This window comes from Geotrypetes seraphini, chromosome 2 (assembly GCF_902459505.1).
Source record: "Geotrypetes seraphini chromosome 2, aGeoSer1.1, whole genome shotgun sequence".
Taxonomy (NCBI): domain Eukaryota; kingdom Metazoa; phylum Chordata; class Amphibia; order Gymnophiona; family Dermophiidae; genus Geotrypetes; species Geotrypetes seraphini.
In genome coordinates, this window is record NC_047085.1 from 363,199,732 (window position 1) to 363,227,253 (window position 27,522).

At 43.3% G+C, this 27,522-nt stretch overlaps 1 protein-coding gene across 1 annotated transcript in view; it reads left to right on the top strand.

The window, feature by feature from the left end:
* Positions 1 to 8,948: 8,948 nt before the first annotated feature.
* The window catches only part of ITGA9 (integrin subunit alpha 9), a 589,864-nt gene continuing 571,290 nt past the window's right edge, over positions 8,949 to 27,522 (top strand). The window contains exon 1 of the mRNA XM_033930560.1: positions 8,949 to 9,328. Coding sequence (XP_033786451.1) covers positions 9,150 to 9,328 — 179 coding nt within the window. The 5' untranslated portion in view covers positions 8,949 to 9,149. The remainder of the gene's footprint in view (positions 9,329 to 27,522) is intronic.

Sequence of the window (27,522 nt, forward strand, 5' to 3'; positions counted from 1 at the left end):
AGGAAACCAAATGGGACAGGCTTCCGCTATTCCAGCACGTGGAGTTTTGTGCCTCTTAAGTCGCATGGCTGTATCCCTTGCTCTAGTTCCACATGCCAGGCTGCACATGCGTCCCCCTGCAGTGGCACCTGAAGCTCAACTAGATTCAGAGCACTCAGTCACTGGCAACCTTGATTCCTCTACCATCCAAGGTCAAAGCTTCCCTTTCTTGGTGGATCCACTTTTTGTCCCTCAAACAAGGATGTCCCTTCCAATCTCCATCACCTCTACTTACCATTACCACAGATGCCTCAAACAAAGGTTGAGGAGTGCATCTCAATTACCTCCAGACTCAAGGTCAGTGGTCAAAAAAGAGAACTCCACTTTCACTTAAATCTTCTGGAACTTTGAGCAATTTACTATGCGCTTCGAGCATTCTGCCCTTGAATTCACAACACACGACTACTGATTCAAACGGACAACCAAGTAGCAATGTTCTATTTGAACAAGCAAGGGGGCTTGGGATCCTTACCCCTTTGCAGAGGAGCCTACCGTCTATGGACCTTTGCTCTCTCTCTTTCTACAGAAATGCAAGCAGTATACATGGAGAAGATGAACATAATTGCAGATTCCTTCAGCTGCAAACTTGATCCTCATGAGTGGACTTTAAATCCAGGAGTGGTACAACAAATTTTTCAACATGGGGCACTCCCATGATAGAAATGCCACCAATGCTCAGTGTACTGGTCGCAAGAGATGCTTTTCCAATTCCATAGAATCTCAATCTGCTCTACGCATTCTCACCAATTCCATTAATCTCCAAGGTTCTTCAAAAGACCATTAGGGACAGCGCCCAGCTGATTCTCATTGTTTTTAGAAGTGTCATTGCATAGCTGCCGTGATGGTTAGCTAATACCTTTAAATCCACAGATGGTTCCACTGTAAAACATTCATCACTCTGGGCTATGGCACAGGAATTAAGTGAGAAATTTCAGAGTGCACTTAAAGTGAAAACTCGCAAAAATAAAGGCACTTTAGTAAAGGGAAGCATACTAGCTGACTCACTAGCCAAAGACGTGTGCCATGTGGCCCCATATGACCCTGGTATGAGTAGACTCATATGGTTGCCATTGCCACCCATTCCACAGATTATGATCATGTGATACTGCCAGACTATTTCATAACTGCAGAAAAATGACCCTAAGCTTTTCAGTCTGAGGATGCACGTGTAAGACACCTCAGATAACATATAACAGCGTACATCCTTTATCACACTCACTATACAGAAAGACATTCTATGTGTGAAAAGGGAAGCAGACTTAGTTATAGCTCTCCCCAGAGCTCAAGGTAAAGATTGGATGAATTGGGTTCATAGAGCAGGCCCTATGAGACACCCCAAAACTTATGAAATACTGTCTATCCTGGATATGTTGGTATGGTGGCCAGAAATGAAACATGATATACAGGATCATGTTTCCTTCTGTATAATCTGTGCCTCATTTGGGAGACAACCTAAAAAGAAAAGGGGACAGTTAATGAGAGCGCCTCCATGTGGCCCATTTGAGAGACTGCAGGTTTATCATATGGGTCCTCTTCCCTTAACTCACTGTGGTTGATTTATTTTCTCACTGGGTAGAAGCATTTCCGATACCAGATCACACTGCCAGAACCATAGCTGAAAGTTCTTACTATGCAATTTTTTACACGCTGGAGGATTCCTAAAACCATTGATTCTGACATTGGTCCTGTTTTTGTTTTCAGCTGAAAAAGGAATTGTTTGAGTTTCTAGGCACAGAACAGCAATTGCACATCCTGTATCACCCTCAGGCAGCAGGGCAGATAGAATGAACCAAAATATTAAGGTCCATCTTAGCCCTATGCTGAATCTGACTGGAAAAAACTGGGATGAGGTACTCTCTTTGGTCCTTATGCATATCAGAGCTAATGTTTGTAAGTCCACAGGTTTTGCACCTTATGAAGCCTTGATAGGAAGGCCATGGCAGGAAAATCTACTGTATCCTTTTCTTCCAGAGGACCAGACAGTAATTCTTTCCAATGAATGGATGAAATCTCTGCAAGAACATCTAAAAGAAATACAGACCACTGTGCTGGCTATCACAGAAAAGTCTAGAGATTATTTACAGGAAGTACATGCAAAAAGTTTTGATTTAAGGCTTGTCAAGGTTAGGAGTAAAGTAATGCTGCTGAACCCCAGACCTAACCTCCCTTTGGAACAACAAAGTGAGTGGACCATACTTAGTAACTGATGCCCTTTACGATATGTAAGCAATTTAACAATTATTCCAATTTACAAATCTACAAATCAATCTATATGGGTAAACTCCAAGATTCAAATTGGCGGAGAAAGGCTAGTCTGGAAGCATTGGATGGTAGCAGGAATACGTATATTGGATGATGTTATTTCTAATGGTGCTATGCTTGAATTTTCACAATTGCAACATAAGTTTGGACTTAATAAATCAGAAAATTTTAGATGGTTGCAATTGAAGCATGCCATTCAGGCGCGGGGTTCCCTGATTGGAAAAACCTTAATAATTACATTACATTACATTAGGGATTTCTATTCCGCCATTACCTTGCGGTTCAAGGCGGATTACAAAAGGTTAATTTAAAAAAAACAGAGTTACAATGATAAGCAAGAGAGGTAAGTTGTAGATCTTATAAACATTTAGCGGGTTGTTGAGGGTGAGGTGGTTTGTAAAAGAGTTAATAGGTGGTCATAGTGGAAGTTCTTTTGTTATTATTAGTGCAGTAATGGGTAGATCAAATGTCAGTTTTAGAGTTACTAAACGGTCGTGATGTTATTGCTGCTTCAGGAATTTCTTGAAAAGTGTGGTTTTTATTTCTTTTCTGAACGTCCTATAGTCTGGGGTGGTCATCAAGAGGTTGGAGATCTGGTTGTCCAGCCTTGCGGCTTGGGTGGCTAGGAGGCCGTCGTGTAGTTTTGTTCTTTTTACTTCCTTGATTGGGGGGGGTATGAATGGGGAGTGCGTTTTTCTGTGTCTTGTAGTGGGTGCTTGGATGAGGCGATTGTTCAAGTATGATGGGCTGTCTCCGTGTAGGGTTTTAAATAATATGCAGTAGAATTTGAATTGGATTCTTTTTTGGATTGGAAGCCAATGTGAGTTGATGAAGGCTTCAGTGATGTGGTCATGTTTTTTCAATGAGTAGATGAGTCTCAAAGCTGTATTTTGGATTGTTTGGAGTTGTCTGATCGTAGTTGCAGGGCAAGGAAGGAAGAGGATGTTGCAGTAGTCCAATATACCTAGTATTAGGGATTGTACTATAAGTTGGAATTGTGTTCTTTCAAAGAATTTTCGGACTTGTCTCAGATTTCTCATGATTGCGAATGATTTCTGAATTGTTTTATTTATTTGCGGTTGCATAGTGCAGCATCTGTCTATGGTCATGCCAAGTAGTTTTATGGTGGTTTGGATGGGATATTTGATTGCGTTTATGTCTAAGTTGGTTGTGGTTTGGATCTTGTCATTTTCGAGAAGGATTATAGTATGGAGTTACTTTGTTTTCAGACAGACTTCTAGGGTCACCAGGCCGCCCATTGGTATAAAGTATTAAGTGGATTTACAAAGAAGAAATTAAAAACTGATTTAAGAGATATTTGGAGCATTGAGATTAAGCATGAAATTACTGCATCTCAATGGCCATGAATTTGGTCATGGAGGATGAAATGTACGGTGTCTGCATCTATGAGACAAACTTGATTTTTTTCTGTTACATAGAGTGTTATGGACCCCTGTTAGGTTGCAAAAATTAGATAGTTCTTTGTCTAATAGATGCTGGCATTGTCATTTAGAAGCAGGAACTTTAGATCATTTATTGTTTCATTGCCCATATATTATGAATTTTTGGAAATCAATTTGGGACCAAATTAATAATTTATTAGATAACCCAGTGGCATTATCCTATGATACTGTGATATTTGGTATGGATATGAGAGCAAAAAGTCAGATTTCTGCGAATAACAATAAATTATTACTAACAATGACTGGGGTTGCCATTCAGCAAATCACATATAATTGGAAGGACTGGAGGAGATTAAATTATAATTTTTGGTGGAATTCTTTATGCCATATCTATAAAATGGAAAGATTTATTGCTTTACAAAGGGGATATTTTAAGAAATTTCAGGATGTGTGGAAACCATTAACAAAATATTGTCAGGATTAAGTAAAACTATTTCCCTTATGTTTATCAGTTTATGAGGTAGGGAGGGGGTATTTTATTATTACATATATCATACAATAATGGAGTATATGGTTGGGAGGGATGGGAGAGGGGTAGGGATAAGAATTTATGTAATGTACCAATGATTGTTTATAAGTGATGTATTTATTGTTACTGTGAATGAAAATATTTAACACTTAATGTAATTTTTGAAAATGAATAAAGAATTATAAAAAAAAAAAAGTATCTGATGCCTTATACCCAAGCCAATATCAAATCCTAATGCCAGTCAACCAGCAGTGTTGGAAGCACATCACTCAGTTGAAATCATATGGGTGATATGTATTTATCAGTCTCTGTTTTCAAATATCATTTGAAGACACCACAGACAGCTGCTTCTGCAGACAGCACAGACAGCTCCTTTCTGAATAAAAGTCACTATTTGATGGTAACGATATTATTTACTCCTGTTGTATAGTTGATGAATCCTATGTACAGGACAGGTGTGTAATAGTTATGTAAATAAATTGTAAACATTGTTTCTGTTATTGCTTTATATTATGCAAGTAGTAAGCACTAGTTAATTTATTTTATTCTAATAGTGAGTTAGCTTTTTATGATGTCACAGCTCCCTTTTGCTCTTGTATCTGCTCTGCTATATCCAGGTCTCATAAGAAGATAAGAATTGCTGCTGCTGGATCAGACGAGTGGTCCATCGTGCCCAGCTCTAAATGAGTCCAACCACCTGCATATGTTCCAGTTTAGCAGGAACTTGTCCAACTTTGTCTTGAATCCCTGGAAGGTGTTTTCCCCTATAACGGACTCCGGAAGAGTGTTCCAGTTTTCTACCACTCTCCGGGTGAAGAACTATCATCTGAATATGCATGATTGGTTGGTCTAAGTCCACAGATAGGGTATTTCACTATCAAGAAATACCCCCACATGTTCCTGAAGGAAAAGACCTTGTCATTTTGAGTTTCTGTTCTGTACAGGACAAGCTGGTGTTCTACTCCTTAAACATCACCCAAGTCCAACAGGCACCTCTGGTCCCCACTTCTCTAGAAAGAACACAAGAACTGAAAACACCCCCAGAGTAGTACTTTCTAGGTCCTCCTGCCTTGATTCTTTATAATATTTCCTGGAAGATTTCTTATACATGGATCCAGAGTAATCAACACTAAACAAGAGGAAGTGTAACTTACCTTGCAAAAACAACTAGTACAAAAGAAAAGCAAGTATGATGTCCTATAACAACCAAGGCAATATTTTATTGGATAAGCATAATAACATAAAGACCCAAAAAGGATCCAAGTTTTGTGACTCGCAAGAACTGATGGCAGCCATTCAGGGAGCGGCGTGGGACCAGACAGGTATAAACGACCCTTTACCAATGGAAAAGCAAACAAATTACAATTATGTCTTGGGTGTTATAAATTAATTAAAAAATGATCCACAAGATAATCAGGTTGTTCTTTTCATTCATCCCAAATTCCTCCCGAAGATTATATCCATCCCCTAGTTCAGAATGCACATCGCCAACTGGTAACCTACTCCATACACAAGAACAAGGACCCCCAACAACAATGTGGCTTTCAAGTTATCTCTTAAATGGAAAGTATTTACATCTAGCCTGGGAGTTCTTGTGTGTATGTATATATATGTATATATATATGTGTGTATATATTTATATATGAAAGATGGAAATAAAATATTTAAAAAAAGTTAACATTTTATACTTCATTATTCACAAGGGCTGTTTGAGAATTCACCAGAAACTCAGTGAGATCCAAGCAAGCCTTGAAAACACAGCCACACAAAGGTTGGAAGGGGAAAAAAAAAAAGTCAATTTATTTATGTATAAGGGAATGGGTGACCTCTGTTGCCTTTACAGGTCAGAGCAAAAAAAAAAACCCCACATATAAAGTCCCCCCCCCCCCTCTTTTCTCTCTGGCAAGCCCACAGCATGCATTGGTCTCTGAACTAGAATCCCAGAATTGCATGTTATGTCTTAACATTTAGCACTTTTAGGCACAGTTCAGCACCGTCCAGAAAAAAAATTGTGCCTACATGAGCAGGGCTTCTGTAGTAGTTTACAGTTCCAAATTGAAGGCATAAAGTAGAAGGCTTCTCCTCTCAGCTTTCTCTGACTGATCTAGGCTGAATCATTCACCCTATGCTCTATAGCTCACTTTTTAAGGTGACTGATAGTGAGGGAATGCTGTTAAGGGTAATGGTAATTTCTTATAGACTCTGTCACATCCTTAATATCCCCACTCCTTTCACTACTTATGTTTGTCGTAGTTTTTGAAAAATTTAATAAAACATTTTTGAACTTATAAAAGGGGAGGGGTGGGGGCAGTAGGTAAAGGACTCTTGTTAAAGGAGGTATAGACTGAGGGGTCTTCAATATTCCTAAGGGATGGGAGGGAGGGTTATCTGTAGAAGTGATGAAACAGGAAACAGAATTATTCTTTCCAGAGAAGGGAAAATGGTAAAACTACCATAGAGGGCAAGAATTGAGGTTGTGGGATGGTAGACTTAAGAGTAATGTTAGGAATTGTTTTTTGTACAGAGAGGGTGGTTGATACCTGGAATATGGATATGAAAATGGTGCCAGAATTCAAAAAGCTTAGGATGAACATAGAGGATCTCTAATTAGAAGATGAATGGGATAAAATGAAGAACTAAGGCTGGTACTAGGCAGACGTATATGGTGTATGTCCTGTATATGGCAATTAGGTATAGGATGGGCTGGGAACAGCTTCAATGGAAACTCCAGTAATTTAGAACATGAGGACAGTGCTGGATAAGGAGGGTGGGGTAAATTTTCCCAACTTCTATAGATATCATCAGTCATATATTATGCACCAAGGTATGTATTGGGTCCTCCCAGAGCTCGTGGAGCAGCTTCCAGATTGGTTATGGTTGGAAAAACAACTTATGTTTCCAATTAGGCTTGGTCGTCTTCTTAGTATCAAAATGCCTAGAATATGCAAAGATAATAGAATATTAATGGACACTTGGAAAACTATGAGATTTGTTGATAAATTAACACCTATTCCTATTGAAAAATCTACATATCAATCTATATGGTTGAACTCCAAGATTTAAATAGGCGGTTTCAGGATTGTCTGGAAGGATTGGATTAAAGCAGAGATACGTACCTTAGATGACGTTATATCTAATGGTAAATTGCTTGATTTTTCACAGTTGCAACATAAATTTGGCCTTAATAAAAAACAAAGTTATAAGTGGTTGCAATTGAAGCAGGCTATTCAGGCGGGGTTCCCTAAATGGAAATCTCTTAATACTCAATTTAGTCTAGAATTCCTATGCTTTCAGGCAGATTTTCTGGGTCACCAGGCCGCAAAGTGGTATAAATTATTAGTTGAATGTTTGAATAAGAAACCAAAAAATGGACTTAGGGATATTTGGAGCATTGAGATTAAGCATCAGATTAGTGCATCTCAATGGACACGTATTTGGTCTTGGAGGATGAGATGTACAATGTCGGCATCTATGAGGCAAACATGGTTTTTTTCCTGTTGCATAGAACATTCTGGACCCCTGTTCATTTAAAAAAATTGGATTGCTCTAAGTCTAATAGATGTTGGCATTGTCATATTGATGCTGGAACTTTAGATCATTTATTATTTCATTGTCCATATATTAAGGCATTTTGGTGTTCGATTTGGGATCAAGTCAATTGTATGATGGAAAATCATGTGGCATTGTCATATGATACGGTATTATTTGGAATGTCTATGAGGGCTAAATGTCAAATCTCTTCTGATAATAACAAACTGTTGATGATTCTTATGGGAGTTGCTATTCAAGAGATAACATACAATTGGAAGGATTATACAAAATTGAATTATAGTTTTTGGTGGAACTCAGTATGTCATGTATACAAAATGGAAAGAATGTTAGCAGTGCAAAAGGGATATTTTAATAAGTTTAAGGTTGTGTGGAGGCCATTAATAAGCTATTACAATGAATAATGAATAAATATTTTTCCCTATGGATTATTGTCAATTGAGGTGGGGGATGGGTTTTTGTATTTTATTATTAAGAGTAAAAATCTGTTATTACAGGTTATAATACATGATATATAGGTTTGGTTGGAAGGATGAGGGATAAAACTAATTTTGGTAATTGGGATAGAATTTCAAGTGATGTGATATCTTAATTGTGAAATATCTTATGTACACTTGTTGTTAAATGCAAAATGAGTAAAGATTAAAAAAAATAAAAATAAAATAAAAATATGGGGGGGGGGGGGAGGAGGGACAGTGCTGGATAGACTTTTACGGTTTATATCCTACAAATGCAAGATAGTTTGGATAGGATGGAGTGAGCTTCGACAACTGCAGTAGTTGGAACCCAAGGACAGTAGTGGGCGGATTTATATGGTCTATGTCCCAGAAATATCAAAGGAAAAAAGAATTTAATAATGAATTTATAATGTGTGAGGCTATTGGGCAGACTGGATGGACTGTTCAGGTCTTTATTTGCTGCTATTTACTTTGTTTAAACCTTTAAAAAAAAAAAATATCCTGATTATTGTCATTCATATTGTGGTCTGGCTCCACGCTAGCTGTTTTGAGCGTGCTCTCTGATGAACAGAGGTCTCTAGTGGCCTCCAGAGGGCGCCAGTGCTCTGGGATTCAGCCAGGGCTGGGCTGCCCTCCCTGCGCCTGGATTGGAACCGGAGTGAGAGAGCGCGGAAAAGTGTCTGCCCAAGTCACTAGTTAAGCAGAAAACATCACGGGCTCCGACCGCAGCTAACGCTTTCCTGCTGCACATTTTCTGTATTTTTACTTCCTCGAAGATCTACATTTGATTTGATTGCATTCGTGTTTGGTTGCTAGAGTGTAAACGTCCTTTTCTCCTCGGATCTTTGGGTCATTTTTGAGCAGGAAAGAAGTAGCATTTTGTTTCTCTAGGACACACAGAAGGAGGGGATGGCTGGAGCCGGGCGCCGGGGAGAGAAGGGTCTTTTCAAAGGGTTTCTGATGTTCATCTCAGCGGGGCTGGTTTATGCCTACAACATTGATCTGGATCATCCGGTGGTCTACCAGGGACCCAACGGCTCTTTTTTTGGATACTCAGTACTGGAGCATTATCACGACAACACCCGCTGGTGAGTGAGAGCAGGGGCTGATTGGGGGGGGGGGGGGAGCAGTGATGCTGCTGGGGTGTTTTTTGTTTTTTTTTGTAACTATCGGTTGAGTAAAGCAAATCTGAATCGCCCAGGAAAAAGGGGGGAGGGAGGGAGGGAGGGATAGTGTCAGTCGAGCCTAAGAGACACTTTAGAGAATAGGTAGACTTTGGGGCACCCTAGATCCTGGAGCATCCCAGGGAGCAGGGAAAATCCAGAGCCCAGGGAGAATCTGGGGGCATCCAAGAGAGTAGGGAGAGAGCAGTTTACTCAGGGCTTTCTGGAGTACTTCGGGGAGCGGAGAACGACCAGAGCATGTCGGGATGGGGGGTGCATGGAAACTAAGGACCAGAAAATTGATATCACCCAGGGAGCAGGGTGAGCAAAGGACACTTCCCAGTTCTTCTAAAAATTCCACAGCCAGCATCCACTCCCATTACACCCCAGGAACTCCTCCAGGATCCTTCTTTCCTTCCCTTGCTGAAGGCTAGTGCTTCTCTGCAGAGACACTTCGGAGCAGGAGGAGAAGGGGTTTTTAGTTCTTCCCTGAATGGTGTGAGGCTGAGACTGTTCAGACCGCTTCACCTTAGTTCCCTTTGGGCGAGTGCCTTACACTGATTTCTACCCCCCCCCCTGTTGAGCAAGAGGGAAATAAGTACCAAGAAGGGAGGGGGAGGACGCCAATGAGACTTAAACATTGCGAGCTTTAAACAGGGCGGTAGATGGGCGTAGAAAATGACACGGGGGCAAATTTTTCCCGGTTCCCATCCCTGCAAGTTTTGTCGCTGTCCTTGCCCCATCCCTGTAAGCTCTGCCTTAACTGCACAAGCCTGGGACACTTATGCTTTTAAAGTGTTTGAGGCTTGTGCGGGAATGGGGCAGGGACAGGAAAATGAATTCCCATGGGGACGGGGAAAAATGTGTCCCCGTGTCATTCTCTAATTGGGAGTTTCCCTTTATTCCATGCTTCAGACATGAGCTGAGACCCTGCCCTACTACAATTGCAGATTCTTCACGCTGCGTTAACTGGTTAACTTATCGTCAGCATGGGTATTCCAGTTTGGTTTACGTACAGAGCCTTAACGCCTCTCTCCTCCCATCACACAGATTACACATGATCCCAATCTAGGCCAAAAGCTTGAGAAAGGACCTCCTCACATCAAGGCTTGGACACCACACATGAACCAAAAGACTGCGAAGGGTCCCTGAGGCCAGAACGTGCGTGTGTTCTTTGACCCTTTAGCACAGTGGTTCTTAACCTTGTTGGAGATACTGAACCCCACCAGTTTCATATGCGTGTTCACCGAACCCTTCTTTATTGGAAAAATAAAATGATTTTTACAAATTCAAAACATAGGTATACAGTGAGGGAAAAAATAATATCAATTTTGAAAACAAAAAAGTTCTCCTATATTTCAAATAATAATGCAATTAGGACGCTGACTCCCATCACGTTCCGACCACTTTCGTATTTTGCTCGACATAGTTAGTAAGGGATTAAAATATTAAGATAGGTATCACACGAGGTACCATCACAACAGTTACAATTCGACTACTGTGCGCATCAAATCCCCTGCAGCACAGATAGGCCAAGCGATGTTGCGTGATGATCACTTGCAGCCAATTATGGACAAGCGGGGGCGTATCATCACGAATCATAAGCGCTTCGGTCACCTTCAATCATCTATCAGTTAAATCACAAATTTTGATCAGGAATTGATTGATGTATATAAGGCGTTAGTTACAGATTGATAGATCAAGAAACCGAGTACACGATCAGTCTTGATCAAAATCACTGAATAACTGATAGATGATTGAACGTGACCGAAGCGCTATATGAGTTGGAGGTGTGTTTTGACCTCCGCCGAACCCGCGATACTGACTCACCGAACCCCTGGGGTTCGGTCGAACCCAGGTTAAGAACCACTGCTTTAGCAGTTGTGTTAACTAAGATGCCCTGGTCTTTGAAAGGTTGGGAGGACTTCCTTTAACTGCTCAAATCCATTCCGGTTCATGGATAACTAAACTAATTAGAAACCCTTTGGAATCCAGATTCATTCTCATTTGCTATTCAAATTAGTTGAGGTATGGGGGAAATTCAGGGCCTGCACTAGCAGTGAGCCACTGCTTTCTGCACATGGTTTAGCTTTTCAGCATCTACAGTCATCTGCAGATGAGGTTTTGCAACAAGTTTCTGCACATGACCCTGTATCCCCACAGGCTGCCCCTGCTGTGAGTCTTTGAAGGTTTTCAGGATAAATAGAGCTGTATTATACACTCTGGGTCACAGGGCAGACGTTTGGAAGGGTCCAAAGACAGCAGGCTGTATGTTCTTCAAATTTAGTCAGGCATGAGGTCCTCTATGCCAGTGAAAATTTTTGCCAGTCCGCAGGGCCGGCACGTCCATCGGGCCCAAGACAGTGTTCTTCAGCCGCCGGTCCACGGTGCAATCAGTGCGGCGTCTTCGGGCCGGCTCCCTGGGTGCTGCAGTGCACAAAGCCGTGGGGAAAGGCTCCTACGCGCCGGAAGCCTTCTCTTTGACATCGTAACGTCAGAGGGAAGTCTTCCAGATGAGGCGTGGGACGTGCACGAGGAGCCGCTGTCAACAGCTTTGTGCAATGAAGCACTCAGGGAGCTGGCCCGAAGACGTTGCATTGACCAAAGATAACACCGGGGAGGGGGGGGGGGGGGCAGGCCAGAAGGCAAAGCACATGGAGGGAGAGAGAGACAACAACGATAGGGGAAATGCTTTTATTTTTTTTATTTCGTGATTGATTTGTCTGTTCAGGAAGAAATGCATTTGTTTCTTTTCCTCTGGGGTTGTGCTGCTTGCAGAATCTTGCATCTTAGGGTTTGTTTGTTTTTGGTCCTGCATTTGCATGGGGTTATCTGTTTTCTGGTAGGAATGAATGTTAAAAAGCATACAGTGTGCTTTGTGTATTTGAATTTTGTGGTTAACCATTATATGCTGTTAATACAATTATATTGTGTGTATATATGAAAAATGAATGGAAAAATGGTGTTACAATTAGTACTATTATGGGGGTGGGGTCTGGGGCGGAGATTGAGTTGAGATGGGCACGACTTAGCCCAGTGTTCTTCAACTGCTGGTCCGCGGACCAGTGCCGGTCCACAAAATAATTATTTTATTTCTGCCGGTCCATAGGTATCAAAAGTTTGAAGAACACTGCCCTATGACATGGGGCAATTGTCCTGTTTGTACCCCCCTAAAGCTGACCCTGAGCATAAAACAATAGTATTTTTACATCCAGATTAGATCAGAGTTGAGAACACAACAGAGATTCAAGTGAAACTGCATAAGGGACAGAAATTATCCAAACCAGTGATTTTAGACATAGTATGGTTTGTACTGCATCCTACTTCAGCTCAGATTATCTGAACTGGCTCTTGATTTGGATAAGGTATGAAGTCTAACTAGTCAGATACAGAGCTGCTGAATTGTACAGGTCCAGGAGGGAGACTTCAGGTTAATCCTGGATTTACTACTATCACTTATTTCAATGGTGCTGTTAGAGCACAGGTGTCAAAGTCCCTCCTCGAGGGCCGCAATCCAGTTGGGTTTTCAGGATTTCCCCAATGAATATGCAAGAGATCTATTAGTATACAATGAAAGCAGTGCATGCAAATAGATCTCATGCATATTCATTGGGGAAATCCTGAAAACCCAACTGGATTGCAGCCCTCGAGGAGGGACTTTGACACCCCTATATTAGAGATATGCATCACAAGAGAATCCTAGCTCCACTGAGCTTACAATCTATTTAAGTCAGACAAAACAGAACCAGCCACATCCTGTTGCTGTAGGAGACCTGTGACCCTGATTCCAATGGATAGAGTTGAGAACTACAAATCCTGCATTATTTTGGGATGCAAATTCAAAACCAACACCTGCCCAAAAGTCTTCCCCCTAGAACTGGGTAATGTACCGGTAATAGCTTTGTGGTCTGCCAATCTGTAGGAATTTTGATACCACTTCCTCCCAGTTTTAATTATTGCTGCTCATAATTTAAGCAATTAACAAAAATCAGCATCTTATTTAGGGGCAGCATTTTCTGTTACACATTCTTGTATACCAGTGGTCTCCAAGCTGCCCCTTAAGTCCTCATTGCATCCTTCAAACGGCCGAATTGCTCTTCAAATCCTGTAGGTGCGTTAATTTCAATCTTGCCCACTTGATATAGTAACTACGAAAATCTCTTAAGTATGTCAGGTGTCTCATTTATGGAACTGGTTACTGTTGGCAAAATAAAGCAAAGTAAAGCAAGTTTTAAAAATATATCCTTGAAGTATTGTAGAATCAATATTAGTATTAATTTTTACAAAATCTATTTCATTGAAAATCCAAGAATACAAATACAAGTGACAGCATAATACAGGACACATCATAGGATTCCAGTCATTGAAAATATAATAAAAGACAGTACTCGTATATCCCTGCTAACCCCTCAAAAGCTCCTACACCCATAAAGAACCCCCCAACCCACCCCATCTTCCCAAGTATTAATTTTTAATACTCAGTCTGAACAAGGAGGTCAGGGTGGTTTACAAAATTAGTAGTATATGTAAGCTTGAAAATTTTTGGTGTCTCTCAGAGCTTTCTCATATTCACACTACAGCTCTTTACATGAAACATAGTAACATAGTAGATGACGGCAGATAAAGACCCAAATGGTCCATCCAGTCTGCCCAATCTGATTCAATTTAAATTTTTTCTTCTTAGCTATTTCTGGGCAAGAATCCAAAGCTCTACCCGGTACTGTTCTTGGGTTCCAACTACTGAAGACTCCGTCAAAGCTCACTCCAGTCCATCTACACCAGGGGTGCCCACACTTTATGGGCTTGCGAGCTACTTTTATAATGACTAAGTCAAAATGATCTACCAACAATAAAATTTTTTAAAAAAACACAAAGCACACTGAAAGGCAGAGAAAATGTTAATTATTCATATTCCGGGTTTTTTCAAAGAGGTCACGGCAGATGACTCTATGCAATGTCACCTCAGTAACAAAATACAAAAATAGACAAATACACCCCCTCCCTTTTTACTAAACCACAATAGTAGGTTTTAGCACAGGGAGTTACGCTGAATGCCTCGTGCTGCTCTCAATGCTCATAGGCTCACTGCGCTAAAAAACGCTATTGCGGTTTAGTAAAAGGGAGCCATAGTGCAAAATATAGACAGCAGATATAAATTCTCAAAACCGAAACATTTTGATCACTAAATTGAAAATAAAATAATTTTTCCTACCTTTGCTGTTTGGTGGTTTCATGAGTCTCTGGTTGCACTTTCTTCTTCTGACTGTGCATTCAATCTTTCTTCCTTTCTTTCAGCCTCCTGTATGTTTCCTCTCCTCCAGACCTCATTCTCTCCCCCAACTTTTTCTTTCTGTCTCCCTGTTCCCCCTTCTTTCTGTCTCCTGGTCTGTCCCCTTTCTTTCTTTCTCCGTGCCCTCCCCCAAGCCACTTGATTTGCTGCCACCGCCATCGGGGAACAGCCCCCAAGCCACCGCCGTCCCAAGCTTTCCCTGCAGAAGCGTCGCGCTAACCAGCATTCCGCTCCCTGACGTCAATTCTGACGTAGGAGAGGAAGTTCCGGGCCAACAAGGCATTTCTCCTCATTCCATCCAGCCTGAGCCCCATCTCTCCTTGATCCAGCATTTCCCTTCTGTGTTTGTCAGAATTACCATTCCACCTATTTTCTAGCATCACCCTTCTTTGTGTCCATCTCATCTATATCCCTATCTCACCACTTTTTCAGAATCTTCATTTGTCTCTGTCCTTGTCTTTACCCCATGTTCACCATTTGCCCTTTCAATGTCTTTATCTCCCCCCCCCACACTTTTTCAGCATTACTTCTATGTCTCTATTTCACCTCCTCTTCATGTCCCCTCTGTATCTCTATCCTTATTCAGAAGGTCCTGCTTACTCTTTCTCTTCTTTGTGCCACTATCTCCATTTTCAGCTTTCCCTCCTTTTCCTTTGTTAATGCACCCTGTAGCCAGAATCTTTCCACCCTCCCTCCACTCCGGCCCAGCCAAGTAGGAAATATTTCCTTTTGTTTCCCTCCCCTCTCTCTCTCTTCTGCTCCCTCACCCACGAGTCCTGCATCTGGCCCTCTCCCTTCTACCTGCACCTGGCAAAACCCCCCTGCTCCGTGGCTCTCTTAAGCAACTCGTCAGCAGCGGTGATCAAGACAAGCTGCTGACATCGAGGCCTTCCCTCTACGAGTCCCGCCTTTGTGGAAAAAGGAAGTTGAAACAAGCGGGACTCGCAGAGGGTAGGCCCCGACGTCAGAAGCTTGTGTCGATCGCTGCTGCTGAGTTGCCGAAGAGAGCCGCGGAGCAGGGGGTGTGGCCAGAAGCAGGTAGAAGGGATGGGCTCTGCGATCGACTCACGTTGCCTTCCTGAGCTACCGGTCGATCGCGATCGACGCGTTGGGCACCCCTCATCTACACCCTCCCAGCCATTGAAGCCCTCCCCAGCCCATCCTCAACCAAATGGCCATATATAGACACAGACCGTGCAAGTCTGCCCAGTACTGGCTTTAGTTTTTCAATATTTACTATTATTTTCTGATTCTAGATCCTCTGTGTTCATCCCACGCTTCTTTGAACTCAGTCACCGTTTTCCTCTCTACCACCTCTCTCGGGAGCGCATTCCAGGCATTTACCACCCTCTCTGTAAAGTAGAATTTCCTAACATTGCTCTTGAATCTACCACCCCTCAACCTCTAGTTTTACCATTTTCCTTTCTCTGGAAAAGAGTTTGTTCTACGTTAACACCCTTCAAGTATTTGAATGTATGAATCATATCTTCCCTGTCCCTCCTTTCCTCTAACAGGTTGGAGACCGCTATTGCATCTGTCCACCATCAATGTTATGCCTCTTTAGCATGTTATGGCATTAGGCTTAGGCAGGGGGTTCTCAACCAATCCTTGGGACACACCAAGCCACAGTGGCGTAGTAAGGGGAGGGTGGATCGCCCCGGGTGTCATCTTGGTGGGGGCGTCCCCTATGCCTCTGCTCCCCTATGCTCCGCCCCCCTATGCCACACTCATGCCCTCCCTTTCCCGCCCCTCTGTATCTCTTTAAAATTGTCGCTAGCGCAAGCAACTACTCTAGCCTGCTGCTTGCGCCAGCCTGGCTCTCTCAGAAATCATTTCCAGGTTGCCGGGCCAGGAGGTGACATCAGAGGGAAAGCCAATGCCGGCGCAAGCAACAGGCTGGAGAAGCTACTCGCCCTGGCAAAGATTTAAAGAGGTATAGGGTTGGGAAGGGTTGGCACGAGTGTGTCTTGGGGATGCAGAAAGTGCAGGGTGTGTGGAGAGGAGGACGTTGGGGGGGGGCACCACCCATCCCCTCCTACGCTCGCTACGCCACTGCCAAGCCAGTCAGGTTTTCTGAATATGAATATGCATGATACTTGCATATAATGGAGGCAGTCTATGCAAATTTATCTCTTGCATATTCATTGTGGAAAAAAATCTGACCTACTTGGTATGTCCTGAAGACTGCCTTGAAATGGGCACTTAGGAGATAGTCTTAAATAGGATGGGTTTCTTTTACATTGGTGAACATGTTTTTTCTGGAAAATTACATCATAGACATTTGCAGACCCACCTGATGGCATTGTCATGCTGCTGCTTTTGTCTTGTTGCAGTTGTGCTCCGGTTGCTGTCTCCTCACAGCCTATACGGGTTGGGGATGCCACAGACAGCTGGATCACAGCAGTAGCAGGGACAGTGGCAGCAGAACAATTTAAATGGGAGTGGGATGTGAATAGCAGAGCTGCTTCAAGTGTTTTGTGATGTCTACAGGAGTCTCCTGATTCCGCCACTGCAGGAGATGGGGGTCCATCCTGCTTCTGTGGCAAAATACATTCAGACAACACATGAACAATTCTGACTTGCTGCCTGTTTGCATCTGGGCTGTAAATTAACTCTTCCGTTCCCAATCTGAGCAAAGATGCAGTTTGCCAGTTAAGATGCGGCTCTTGTACGAACTGCGCTGGTGGTACATACTGTACCTATTTTTTTCTTTCCGATATGTTGGTTTGAATATAACCGCAGTGCTTTATTTGTCTGCTGGTATCATATGGGATCTATTTCTGTACCTTTAAGAATTAGTGCCGAAGGTTGTCTAGATTTTTGTGTTCCCCAGATGCTCAGGCTGGTCTTTGGCCCTATCACACTATCTGAGACTCAACATTTTGAAACTGGGCAGCTGTTTCTGCTCTGGAATGCGACCTTGGCACTGGTAGAGGGAGGTGGATAAATCACTTGCAAGTGACAGTGAGAAGTATAGATAGATGCTTATAGAAATGGTCTGCCTTACATTGGGTTTTAGCTGCTACAGTGTCAGTGGCTATGGTCAGAATGTCATAGGGACAAATTAGGAAGCTTTTAGAAAACTTGTTTCCTTTACTTCCCTGAAAACTGACCATGGGTTTTGGTGTATTTGCTGTTTTCCACTTTACGGGAAATGAGTGGCTTGTCTTATCTACAGGAAATGTTATAAGCCCTTTCATGCTAGGACAGTTTATTCTGCCCAAGAGTTGGCCACTACCTCGCTCTTTAACTACTGTACCAAGATTAGGACAGACTCTTGCACACCTCTGGGAAATAAACGGTTTTTTGAGGTTATAGAACGTGAAACCCATGATCTAGGTGAACATCCCGTTTGTTAATAACTGTGCTTAACTTTTCCAGCTCTTCATTAGCTGTCGCCAACGTCCCTCTCATGTATTGAGGCTAAAAAGGAGCATGCTATAATGAGCAACACAGCAACAATTTAAACTCTGTGAGTGCTGGATAAAATCATTCACGTCCATTTGCATCACTGGTGTGTTAGGGAGATGAATGCATGATGTGCAGCTTGGAGTCCTGGGGTAATTTTGCATACCACACATTAAAGGGGTCAATATTCAAAGCAATTTAGCCAGCCAGAGACCAACTCCTAGCCGGTTAAATCACCTTGTTGGGGCTAACTGCTAATTTTTAGTGGCACGTAGCTGGTTAGTGCTACTGAAAATAGCCAGTTAGCGCTGAACTGAAAATCAGGTATTTTAGGGCGTTCCGGAGCAGAGTTAGTACCAAAGCTACCTCTAACGATTGGCTGGGTGCGTACAAATTCTCATGTGAGTGACAAGTTCTAAAAAAAATTTTTTTTGTGTGGATAAAAAGTTCTAAAAAACAATTTTTCAAGTATTTTTATGAGCAGCCATGTAAAATCAAATCGGTGACAACGCTCCTGGAATGTTTGAGCAATTGCTCACATGCTCAGCTTAGAGCAGTGGTCTCAAACTCATGGCCCGCCAGGTACTATTTTGAGGCCCACAGGGATGTTTATCATAATCCCAAAAGTAAAAACAGTTTCTTGATCATATGTTTCTTTAGCTATAAATGACAATATTATTATTAAGACTTAGCCAAAAGGAAAGATTTATAAACTATAAAGAGTATTACCTCATGCAAAATTGTCATTTCTTTAATAAGATATTAACTATTTTTTTCTGAGGCCCTTCAAGTACCTACAAATCCAAAAGGTGGCCCTGCAAAGGGTTTGAGTTTGAGACCACTGGCTTAGAGGGAACATAGGTTAGCACTTCGCTGGTTAAGTGCCAATATTCAGCACTTAACTGGCCAGGGTAACCACATAAATAGGACTTCATAAAAGTTAGTCCTATATTTATAAGGTAAACTCATTGCTGGTGCTGGAAACCCAGAAATTCGTTGCCAGTTCCTAGATAGGGTCCAACACTGAATTTCCGGGTTTAACACTGGTGGTGGTCAACCAAATGTTGATTGGCTGCCAGCTGAATATCTGAGCCCTAAAATTCTTCAGACTTTTATTTTGATCAAAATAACACTCCGTGGTCGTGTGACTGGGAACATGCATATATGAAGGGCAATTCTATAAGGGACACTCAGGTGCCAATAACACGCACATATGTAAAGAATAGCACTCAGGGCCTGATTCTATAAATGGCGCCTAGGGAAATGGCACTTACCGCATGTCCATCAAAGTTAGGCGCCATTTGTAGAATTGCACCTACCAGCACCTAAAACAACTTAAATGCCATCATAATGTTTGGCACTGGTATATTTTTCTTGGCCTAATATACTGGCACCTGAGATATTTATTTATTTATTTAATTCATTTGCGATCCCATTGTCCCCAAAGAGCTCAGTACGGGTTATAGGCTCAACATACATAATTTCGATACAAGTTTATATCCTAACTCGATACATTCTAGGGTCTAATATTAATATACATAATACCGTGTTTCCCCGAAAATAAGCCCTACCCCAAAAATAAGCCCTAGTCCTGGGATTCGCCGGCAGCAACTCTTCAACCTCACCCCCCGCTGCCACCGTGCCCCCCACCCCGTGCAGCCAAACCCCTGCTGACCCGCCATTCTTCCCTCCCCGCCGACCGCAAGCGAGCCCTACCTTCATCCAAAGCAAAGATGTCATCAGTAACGTGGCAGATTGAATTCCCCAACGGAGAGGGCCGAAGCAGCCTGTTTAGAGTGCTGCCGGCCTGACGCTGCTTTGGATGCAGGTAGGGCTCGCTCGCTGTCTGCGGGGAGGAAAGGATGGAGGGTCAGCAGGGGTTCGACTGTATGGGGGGGTGCTCAAGGGTTCTGCTGCTCAAGGGAGGGGGGGAGGGAGGGAAGGATAGAAGCTGGGCAAGGGTTCTGCTGCACAAGGGATGGGAGACAGGGAAGGATAGAAGCTGGACAAACTTCTGCTGCACAAAGGGATGGGAAGGAGGGAGGAGAGGAAAGATGCTGCACATGTGGGGGAGAGAAAGGAAAGAGGAAGAATTGGGGTGAAGGAAAGGAAGGGAGAGATCATGCGCATACCCGAAAAATAAGACCTAGTGTGTTTTTTGGGTCCAAAATTAATATGACACTGTCTTATTTTCGGGGAAACGAGACTACGACGGGAACTCCCCACAGCCATTTCCTATTGGCGATCTGCACGGGGCAGGAGTGTAGGAAGATAGCTTCTGTCCCGAAAGCCCACTAGACCACCAGGTAAGGCTGGGACGCTGGGGGGAAGGCTAAACTATGGGTTTTTTTTTCCTTTTTTCCCCCTCCCCAAAAAATAATGAATATATGACATCGCAATTGCCGAAACCGCGGATTGGGGAGGGGGAAGTGTATTCTGTAACAGCTCAGGTGTATCTTTGCGCTGTTACAGAATTGGTGCTGAAGCGCGGCTGTTTTTTTTTGGGTTTTTTTTTGCATCTAATTTATAGATTCACCACTTTAGGCACTATCTTGTAAAGGTACATAGACATGTAGGTGTCAGTACAAAATTCTAGTGCAAATCCAGCAGCAATACCATCTAGATCAGGGGTGTCCAACCTGCGGCCCTGTGAAGTATTTTGTGCGGCCCCAGTCGAGGGCGATGCAGTGTTTTCCTCTGCTGCCCCCGTGTGTTTACCATCTTGCCGGCTCCCTCCTCTGTCTTGCTGCTGTGTTTGCGCGGCCCCAGAAACATTTTTTTTTGGCCACTGCGGCCCAGGGATGCCAAAAGGTTGGACACCCCTGATCTAGATTGAAGGCACAGTATGTTGGTGTTAAATGCACACATGTGCATAGAGCAATGTTTCTCAACTCGGTCCTGGAGTACCCCGTTGCCAGTCAGGTCTTCAAGATATCCACAATGAATATGCATCAACTTAATTTGCATACATTGCCTCCATTATATGCAAATTTCTTTTGTGCATATTCATTGTGGATACCCTGAAAACCTGACTGGCAAGGGGGTACTCCAGGACTGAGTTGAGGAACACTGCTATAGAGTGTAGGCATGTAAATCATGAATCCATGCATGTTCTGCCCTGACTCCTTCCCTGAGCATACGTGCCTAGTTCAGGCGTGACCTGATTTTATCAGAGCCCATGCACACAACAGCATTCTAAGTGCAAAAATGATTTATAAAATGACCTTTCCCTTTGTCAGTCTATGAATAATTTAAAATGCAAAACAGGAAATTTGCTACTTAAAAATTCTGGATTGTTAATGTTTATTCAGAATACACTGTTAAGAGCTGATCATAAGTTTGTCCCTTCATCTTCTCTTGATTCTAGGCCTCTCCACATTTTCTTTTTATCCCTCATGCCCAAACATCTCTGCCCTTCACCCCTCCCCCCACCCATTAGGGCAGATTCCCGTGTATACCACCCACACACTGTCTCCTTCTCTCCTGATCCAGAGGCAAACCTTTTTTGGACTCTATTCCCTAGGGCTCGACGTGCTCTAGGCCTCATTTCACCCTTCCTCTCCCTCTCCCTCTCTCTCTCTCACTTCTTACACCTTTTTGCCTCCAACACCTGCACCCCACTCTGCTCTGTCTTCTTAACCAGTACCAGGCCTATCCCTTCTGCTCCCCCTCCCCCCCAAAGTTTTAAATCGATCACGTATGATCCAAATAGTCGGACATTTACTATGGAACTCAGTACCAGATTCTATCTGTCTGACCTCCGATTTTTTGGCATTTCAGAAAAGTTTGAAAGCCTATTTTTTTTTTACTTGCCTTTTCAAATTTGGTTACTTTGTAATCTTGTAATTGCTTGGCTTTTTATTTTAAGGCACATATGTACCGTCTTTTTTGCTCCATAAGACGCACTTTTTCCACCCTCAAAAAGGGGCTGGAAATAAGGGTGCGTCTTAAGGAGCGAATGTAAAAAAAACCCCAAACAAGACCCGTACCTCCTTATGGCATCCCGGTGGTCCAGCGTTCTTTCTGTGCTCCTACCTGGGTTCCGCTGCTCTCTTCTGGCAGCGACAGCGGCACAGCGGTGCATGAGGCAGGCACAAGCTTTTTCCGTGCCTGCTTGGTCCTTCCCTGTGCTCCGAATGGCTGCCTGCCAGTTCTCGCGGGACGACCGGGATATCAAAAAAAGGTACGGGGGGGGGGGGGGAGTGCCTGCCTGCCTGCCTTTGCCTTTGGGCTGGCTGGCTTGGGACTGGCTGGCCGAGTTGACTGAGTGCTGGCTGGCTGGCTTGGGACTGGCTACCTGGCTTGGGGTGGGTTGGCTGGCTGGCCTGGGACTGGCTGGCTGGCTGGCCGGGTTGACTGAGGGTTGGCTGGCTGGCTTGGTTCTGGTTAGCTGGCTTGGGAATGGCTGGCCGGCTGGTTTGACTGGGGGCTGGCTGGCTTGGGGGTGGGTTGGCTGGCTGCCACTAGACATGCCTACCATTAGATGTGCCCTGTACCCTGTCCCAGCCTACTACTAGACTACCAGAGGGGGGACAGGGTACAGGGCACACCATTTGGTTCAGAATTTTTTTTTCTTGATTTTTGCTCCTCTAGAGGTGGGTGCGTCTTATGGTCAGGTGCGTCTTATGGAGCAGAAAAATACGGTAAGTTGTTTATTGTATGCTGTTATTTTAATAATCTGCTATGTTCAGTTTTATTTTATATGTAATGTTTTTTTTAAATCAAGTTTATTAAAAAAATTTTATACCACTCAATCAGACTTCTGAGCGGTTAATTATGCATGTTTTGTTGTTATCTACATAGATGGTTGATATGCGGGCTACAAATGTATCTTCGCTGCTTTACATATTTGGGCTAGAACTAATATGGCCTACACAGTGCCAGGTGAATACTGCTTCCTTCCTGGCCACTTGAGCAGACATTGAGGCAGCCTACCTCTTTCATGTATATACAAGCCCAGGAAGGAGCCCTGTATCCTGATCAATAGTGGCACTGCCTGCCTCTTTTGCAGGCTGTAGCGGTATCTAGATGCTGAAACAGTTTCACTTGTCCATCTCTCCAAAGCCAAAGCTATACAAAATATGAAAACTTCACATAGGAGGGAAATTAATTCCTACAGGAGAAATCTTAGGCTGAATCATTTGATCACTTTTCTGCACTTTTTTTTCTCACAGAATTTCCTCCTGCTTCTTTCTTTCAGTTCAGTAAGAACCAGGGCTAGGATTTGGTATCGCTCCTGCTTTACAGTGTATCTCCCTGTCCCAAACATACTTGGTCTGGTGATTTCATGGATGGTCCTGAGCTGAGAGCAATACCTCAGGGTGCCTGAATCTGGCCACAAGGTATCATCCACAAGCAGTGACCCTAACTCCCTCCACCTATTGGGGCTGTGACTGTTGCCTCTGCTGCACCCATGGCTTCTGTGGACCTGGATAACAGAAAACTTGACATGAGGATTAAATCCTAGACACCGACTAGGGTGGGCTGTAGGCCCAGAAATGGCCACTACCAATTTTTCCTCTCAGCATCAACAATCAGGGAGGTTGGGGGAGAGGGCAGGGGCAGAGCTTGGTTTATTTGGCCTTCTCAAACAACAGGGATAAGTTGGGTATCTTTTGCATGGCAGTGCACAGCATTTAATACCCAAGTCACTGGGCCATCTCCTTCAGGTGAGAATGAACCTGGGTTCTATAAGACAAACTGGAATTCAGCAAGTGACAGCTGGCAAGACTCTGATATAAAGAAGAATTTTCAATGTCAGTGGAAATTTATAATGTGTGGCTGTATTTTACTTATTTAGTATATATCAATTACTCAGCTGCTGGTCCTGGAACTGTAACACAGTGTGATATAAATGAATGTATTTAGGCTGGTTGCCAGATCCAAAAATGAGTTGCTTTATACCCTCAAAGTCTGAAGTTCTTGTGTTTTTTGACTGTATGGCGACTTTGTCCGTGCATTCGCTGCCACTGGCTGATCAGTGAACAGGCTGAAGACCAGCTGTGACCTCTGAAAATAATGGCACTGCACTAGGTTTGCCTTGGCAGGTCTACTGCGTTGTTTTTACTTAATTCCGGATTTAGAGGTTGGGACTTCAGCAGATGTGCACACTGGGATTTGTCTATTCTGATAACCTTGTTTGTATGGTTTGAAGTGGATTCATAGGCGCAGTGGTATTTACAGCTTTTCACAATTTCCCAACACTGAGAAGCTTCATTTGGGCCTAGAGCCAGACAGGTTACCCGTTGCACTTCATACAAGCTCTGTATTTTCTTATCTTCTCAAATTTATTTCAAGTTAGCTAGACACAAGAGATTCTGACATTATGTATATCAGGCAACCATCACCATTGCATTAATACAATGAGTCTTCTTTTCAATCCACGCATCTTTGTCACTTTTCTTATCACACCTTATTAAGAAAACAAATAGAATGTTAGAAATTATCAGGAAAGGAATGGAAAACAAAGTTGAGAATGTTATTATACCCTTCTATCGCTCCATGGAGCGGCTGCACCTCTAATGCTATGTGCAATTCTGGTTGCTGCCTCTAAAAAAAGATTTAGCGGAATTAGAAAAGGTACAGAGAATATGGGTCATGCAGCCAAATTCAGGATGGATTGGAGGGGAGTGAGATGGCTAAGCGGGGAGGCCTGAGAGTAGCAAGTCATAGTTGTTTAAGCGTGAGGTGATGAGGGCGTGGATAAGGGTTTTGGTAGTGTTCTCAGAGGGTCAGGGTCAGATTTTGGTAATATTACAGCAGAAGAATTAGCAGGTTTTAGCGATATATTGTATCTGGGCGGTGAAGGAGAAAGAGGAGTCAAAAGATGACCCCAAGATTGTGAACAGACAAAACAGGGAAGATGAGAGTGTTGTCCAGAGACAGAGAATGGGGAAGTGGGGAGGTGGGTTTAGTTGGGAAGATGAGCAGCTCCGTTTTAGCTGTATTCTTTGAGCTAGAAAGAGATGAACATAATTGTTATGGGAGTACTTCTGTTGATCCCCCCTTCCCCAACTGGTGGCTTGACCTCATTGAGTCAGATTTATATATGGCAGCAGACTGGGGGGGCAGCAATTCTTTGAGCCTGGTTTTAGGATGTCTCTCTATAAGATGGTTTACAACTTGTTTAAGTATTGCAATCCTTTTTTTTTTCTTCAGAAGTCTGTAATGCTTTCTACTGTTACTGTTCTGCTTCTTATTATGAATCTACAGGATATTGAAGCTGAGTGATTTTTTAATATGCTTTTGGCTCATGCATGGACTGTTCCAGCTGATGTGTGTGTGTGGCTGTAAGGAAGTAAGGCCAGCAGATCAGTCTTCCCCCACAAAAACTATAGATCTAAGCATTTGGCTTTTTTCTCCCATGCCCCTGAACTTCTTATATTCACTCACAACTGAAAAGTCATTGTCCGACTTTGTGCCCATGACAAGCAATTTCCAGCTAGGCAGGGATAAGAACATAAGAAACGCCTTCACCGGATCAGACCTTATGTCCATCTAGTCCGGTGACCCGCACACACGGAGGCCAAGCTAGGTGCTCCCTAATGGAGACCTTGATTACCCATATCCCTCAATGTGATTTGCAAGAAGGTGTGCATCCAACTTGCGCTTGAATCCCAGAATAATAGTCTCCGTCACAACCTCCTCTGGGAGAGCATTCCAAGAGTTCACCACTCGATGTGCGAAACAGAACTTCCTGACATTTGTCCTGGACCTGCCGCCCCTCAGTTTCAGTCCATGACCTCTTGTTCGTGTCACATTTGACAATGTGAATAACGATGTTTCTTGCTCTATTTTGTCGAATCCTTTTAGTATTTTAAAATTTTCTATCATATCCCCTCACAGTCTCCTCTTTTCGAGGGTGAACAGTCCCAGCTTTCCGAGGCGCTCTTTGTAGCTCAAATTTTCCATTCCTTTTACTAGTTTCGTGGCTTGCCTCTGCACCCTCTCCAGCAGGGTTATATCCTTCTTTAGGTATGGAGACCAGTGTTGGATACAGTATTCCAAGTGTGGTCTGACCATTGCTCTATAAAGCAGCATTAGGACGCCCACTGATCTACTCGTAATCCCCTTCTTTATAAGAACATAAGAACATAAGAAGTTGCCTCCGCTGAGGCAGACCATAGGTCCATCCTGCCCAGCGGTCCGCTCCCGCGGCGGCCCATCAGGCCCATCGCCTGAGTAGTGGTCTATATCTATCTATACCCTTCAATCCCTTTTTCTTCTAGGAATCTATCCAAACTTTCTTTGAAACCATTTAATGTTTTCTTGTCTATAACAGCCTCTGGAAGCACGTTCCATGTATCCACCACCCTCTGAGTGAAAAAGAACTTCCTAGCGTTTGTTCTAAACCTGTCCCCTTTCAATTTCTCCGAGTGCCCCCTTGTACTTGTGGTGGTCCTTAATTTGAAAAATCTGTCCCTGTCTACTTTTTCTATGCCCTTCAGGATCTTGAAGGTTTCTATCATGTCTCCTCTAAGTCTCCGCTTTTCCAGTGAGAAAAGTCCCAACTGCTTCAACCTGTCGGTATATGGGAGATTTTCCATTCCCTTTATCAGTTTAGTTGCTCTTCTCTGTACTCCCTCAAGTACTGCCATGTCCTTCTTGAGGTACGGCGACCAGTACTGGACACAGTACTCCAAATGCGGCCGCACCATTGCACGATACAGCGGCATGATGACTTCCTTCGTCCTGGTCGTAATACCCTTCTTAATGATACCCAACATTCTGTTAGCTTTCTTTGAGGCTGTAGCGCACTGCGCCGATGTCTTCAGTGTTGCGTCTACCATCACTCCCAGGTCTCTCTCCAGGTTACTGACCCCTAGCGGTGTTCCCCCCATTCTGTATGTGAACATCGGGTTCTTTTTCCCCACGTGCATGACCTTGCATTTCCCTATGTTGAAGCTCATTTGCCATTTTTTCGGCCCACTTTTCCAGCTGCGTTAGATCCTTTTGGAGATTTTCGCAGTCTCCCCTGGTTTGAGCCCTGCTGTATAGTTTGGTGTCATCTGCAAATTTAATAACCTGTTTGCTTTCTTTGTCGCCGCCGCGCATTGAGCTGACAGTTTCAGGGTCCTGTCTATCAGTACCCCCAGGTCCCTTTCTTGTTCGCTTTTGCCCAATGTTACACCTAACATTTTATATTCATATTCCATGTTTTTCCTACCTAGGTGCATCACTTTGCCTATGTTAAACTTCATCTGCCACTTTTCCGCCCATTTCTCCAGCTGGTTCAGATCCTTCTGGAGATCCTCGCTATCCTTTTGTGCCCGACACAGTTTTGTGTCATCTGCAAACTTGATTATATTACTTGTTGTTTCCTCTTCCAGGTCATTTATGAAGATATTGAATAAGATGGGCCCAAGAACTGAGCCCTGGGGCACGCCGCTTGTCACTTTCTCCCAGTCCGAGAAATTCCCAT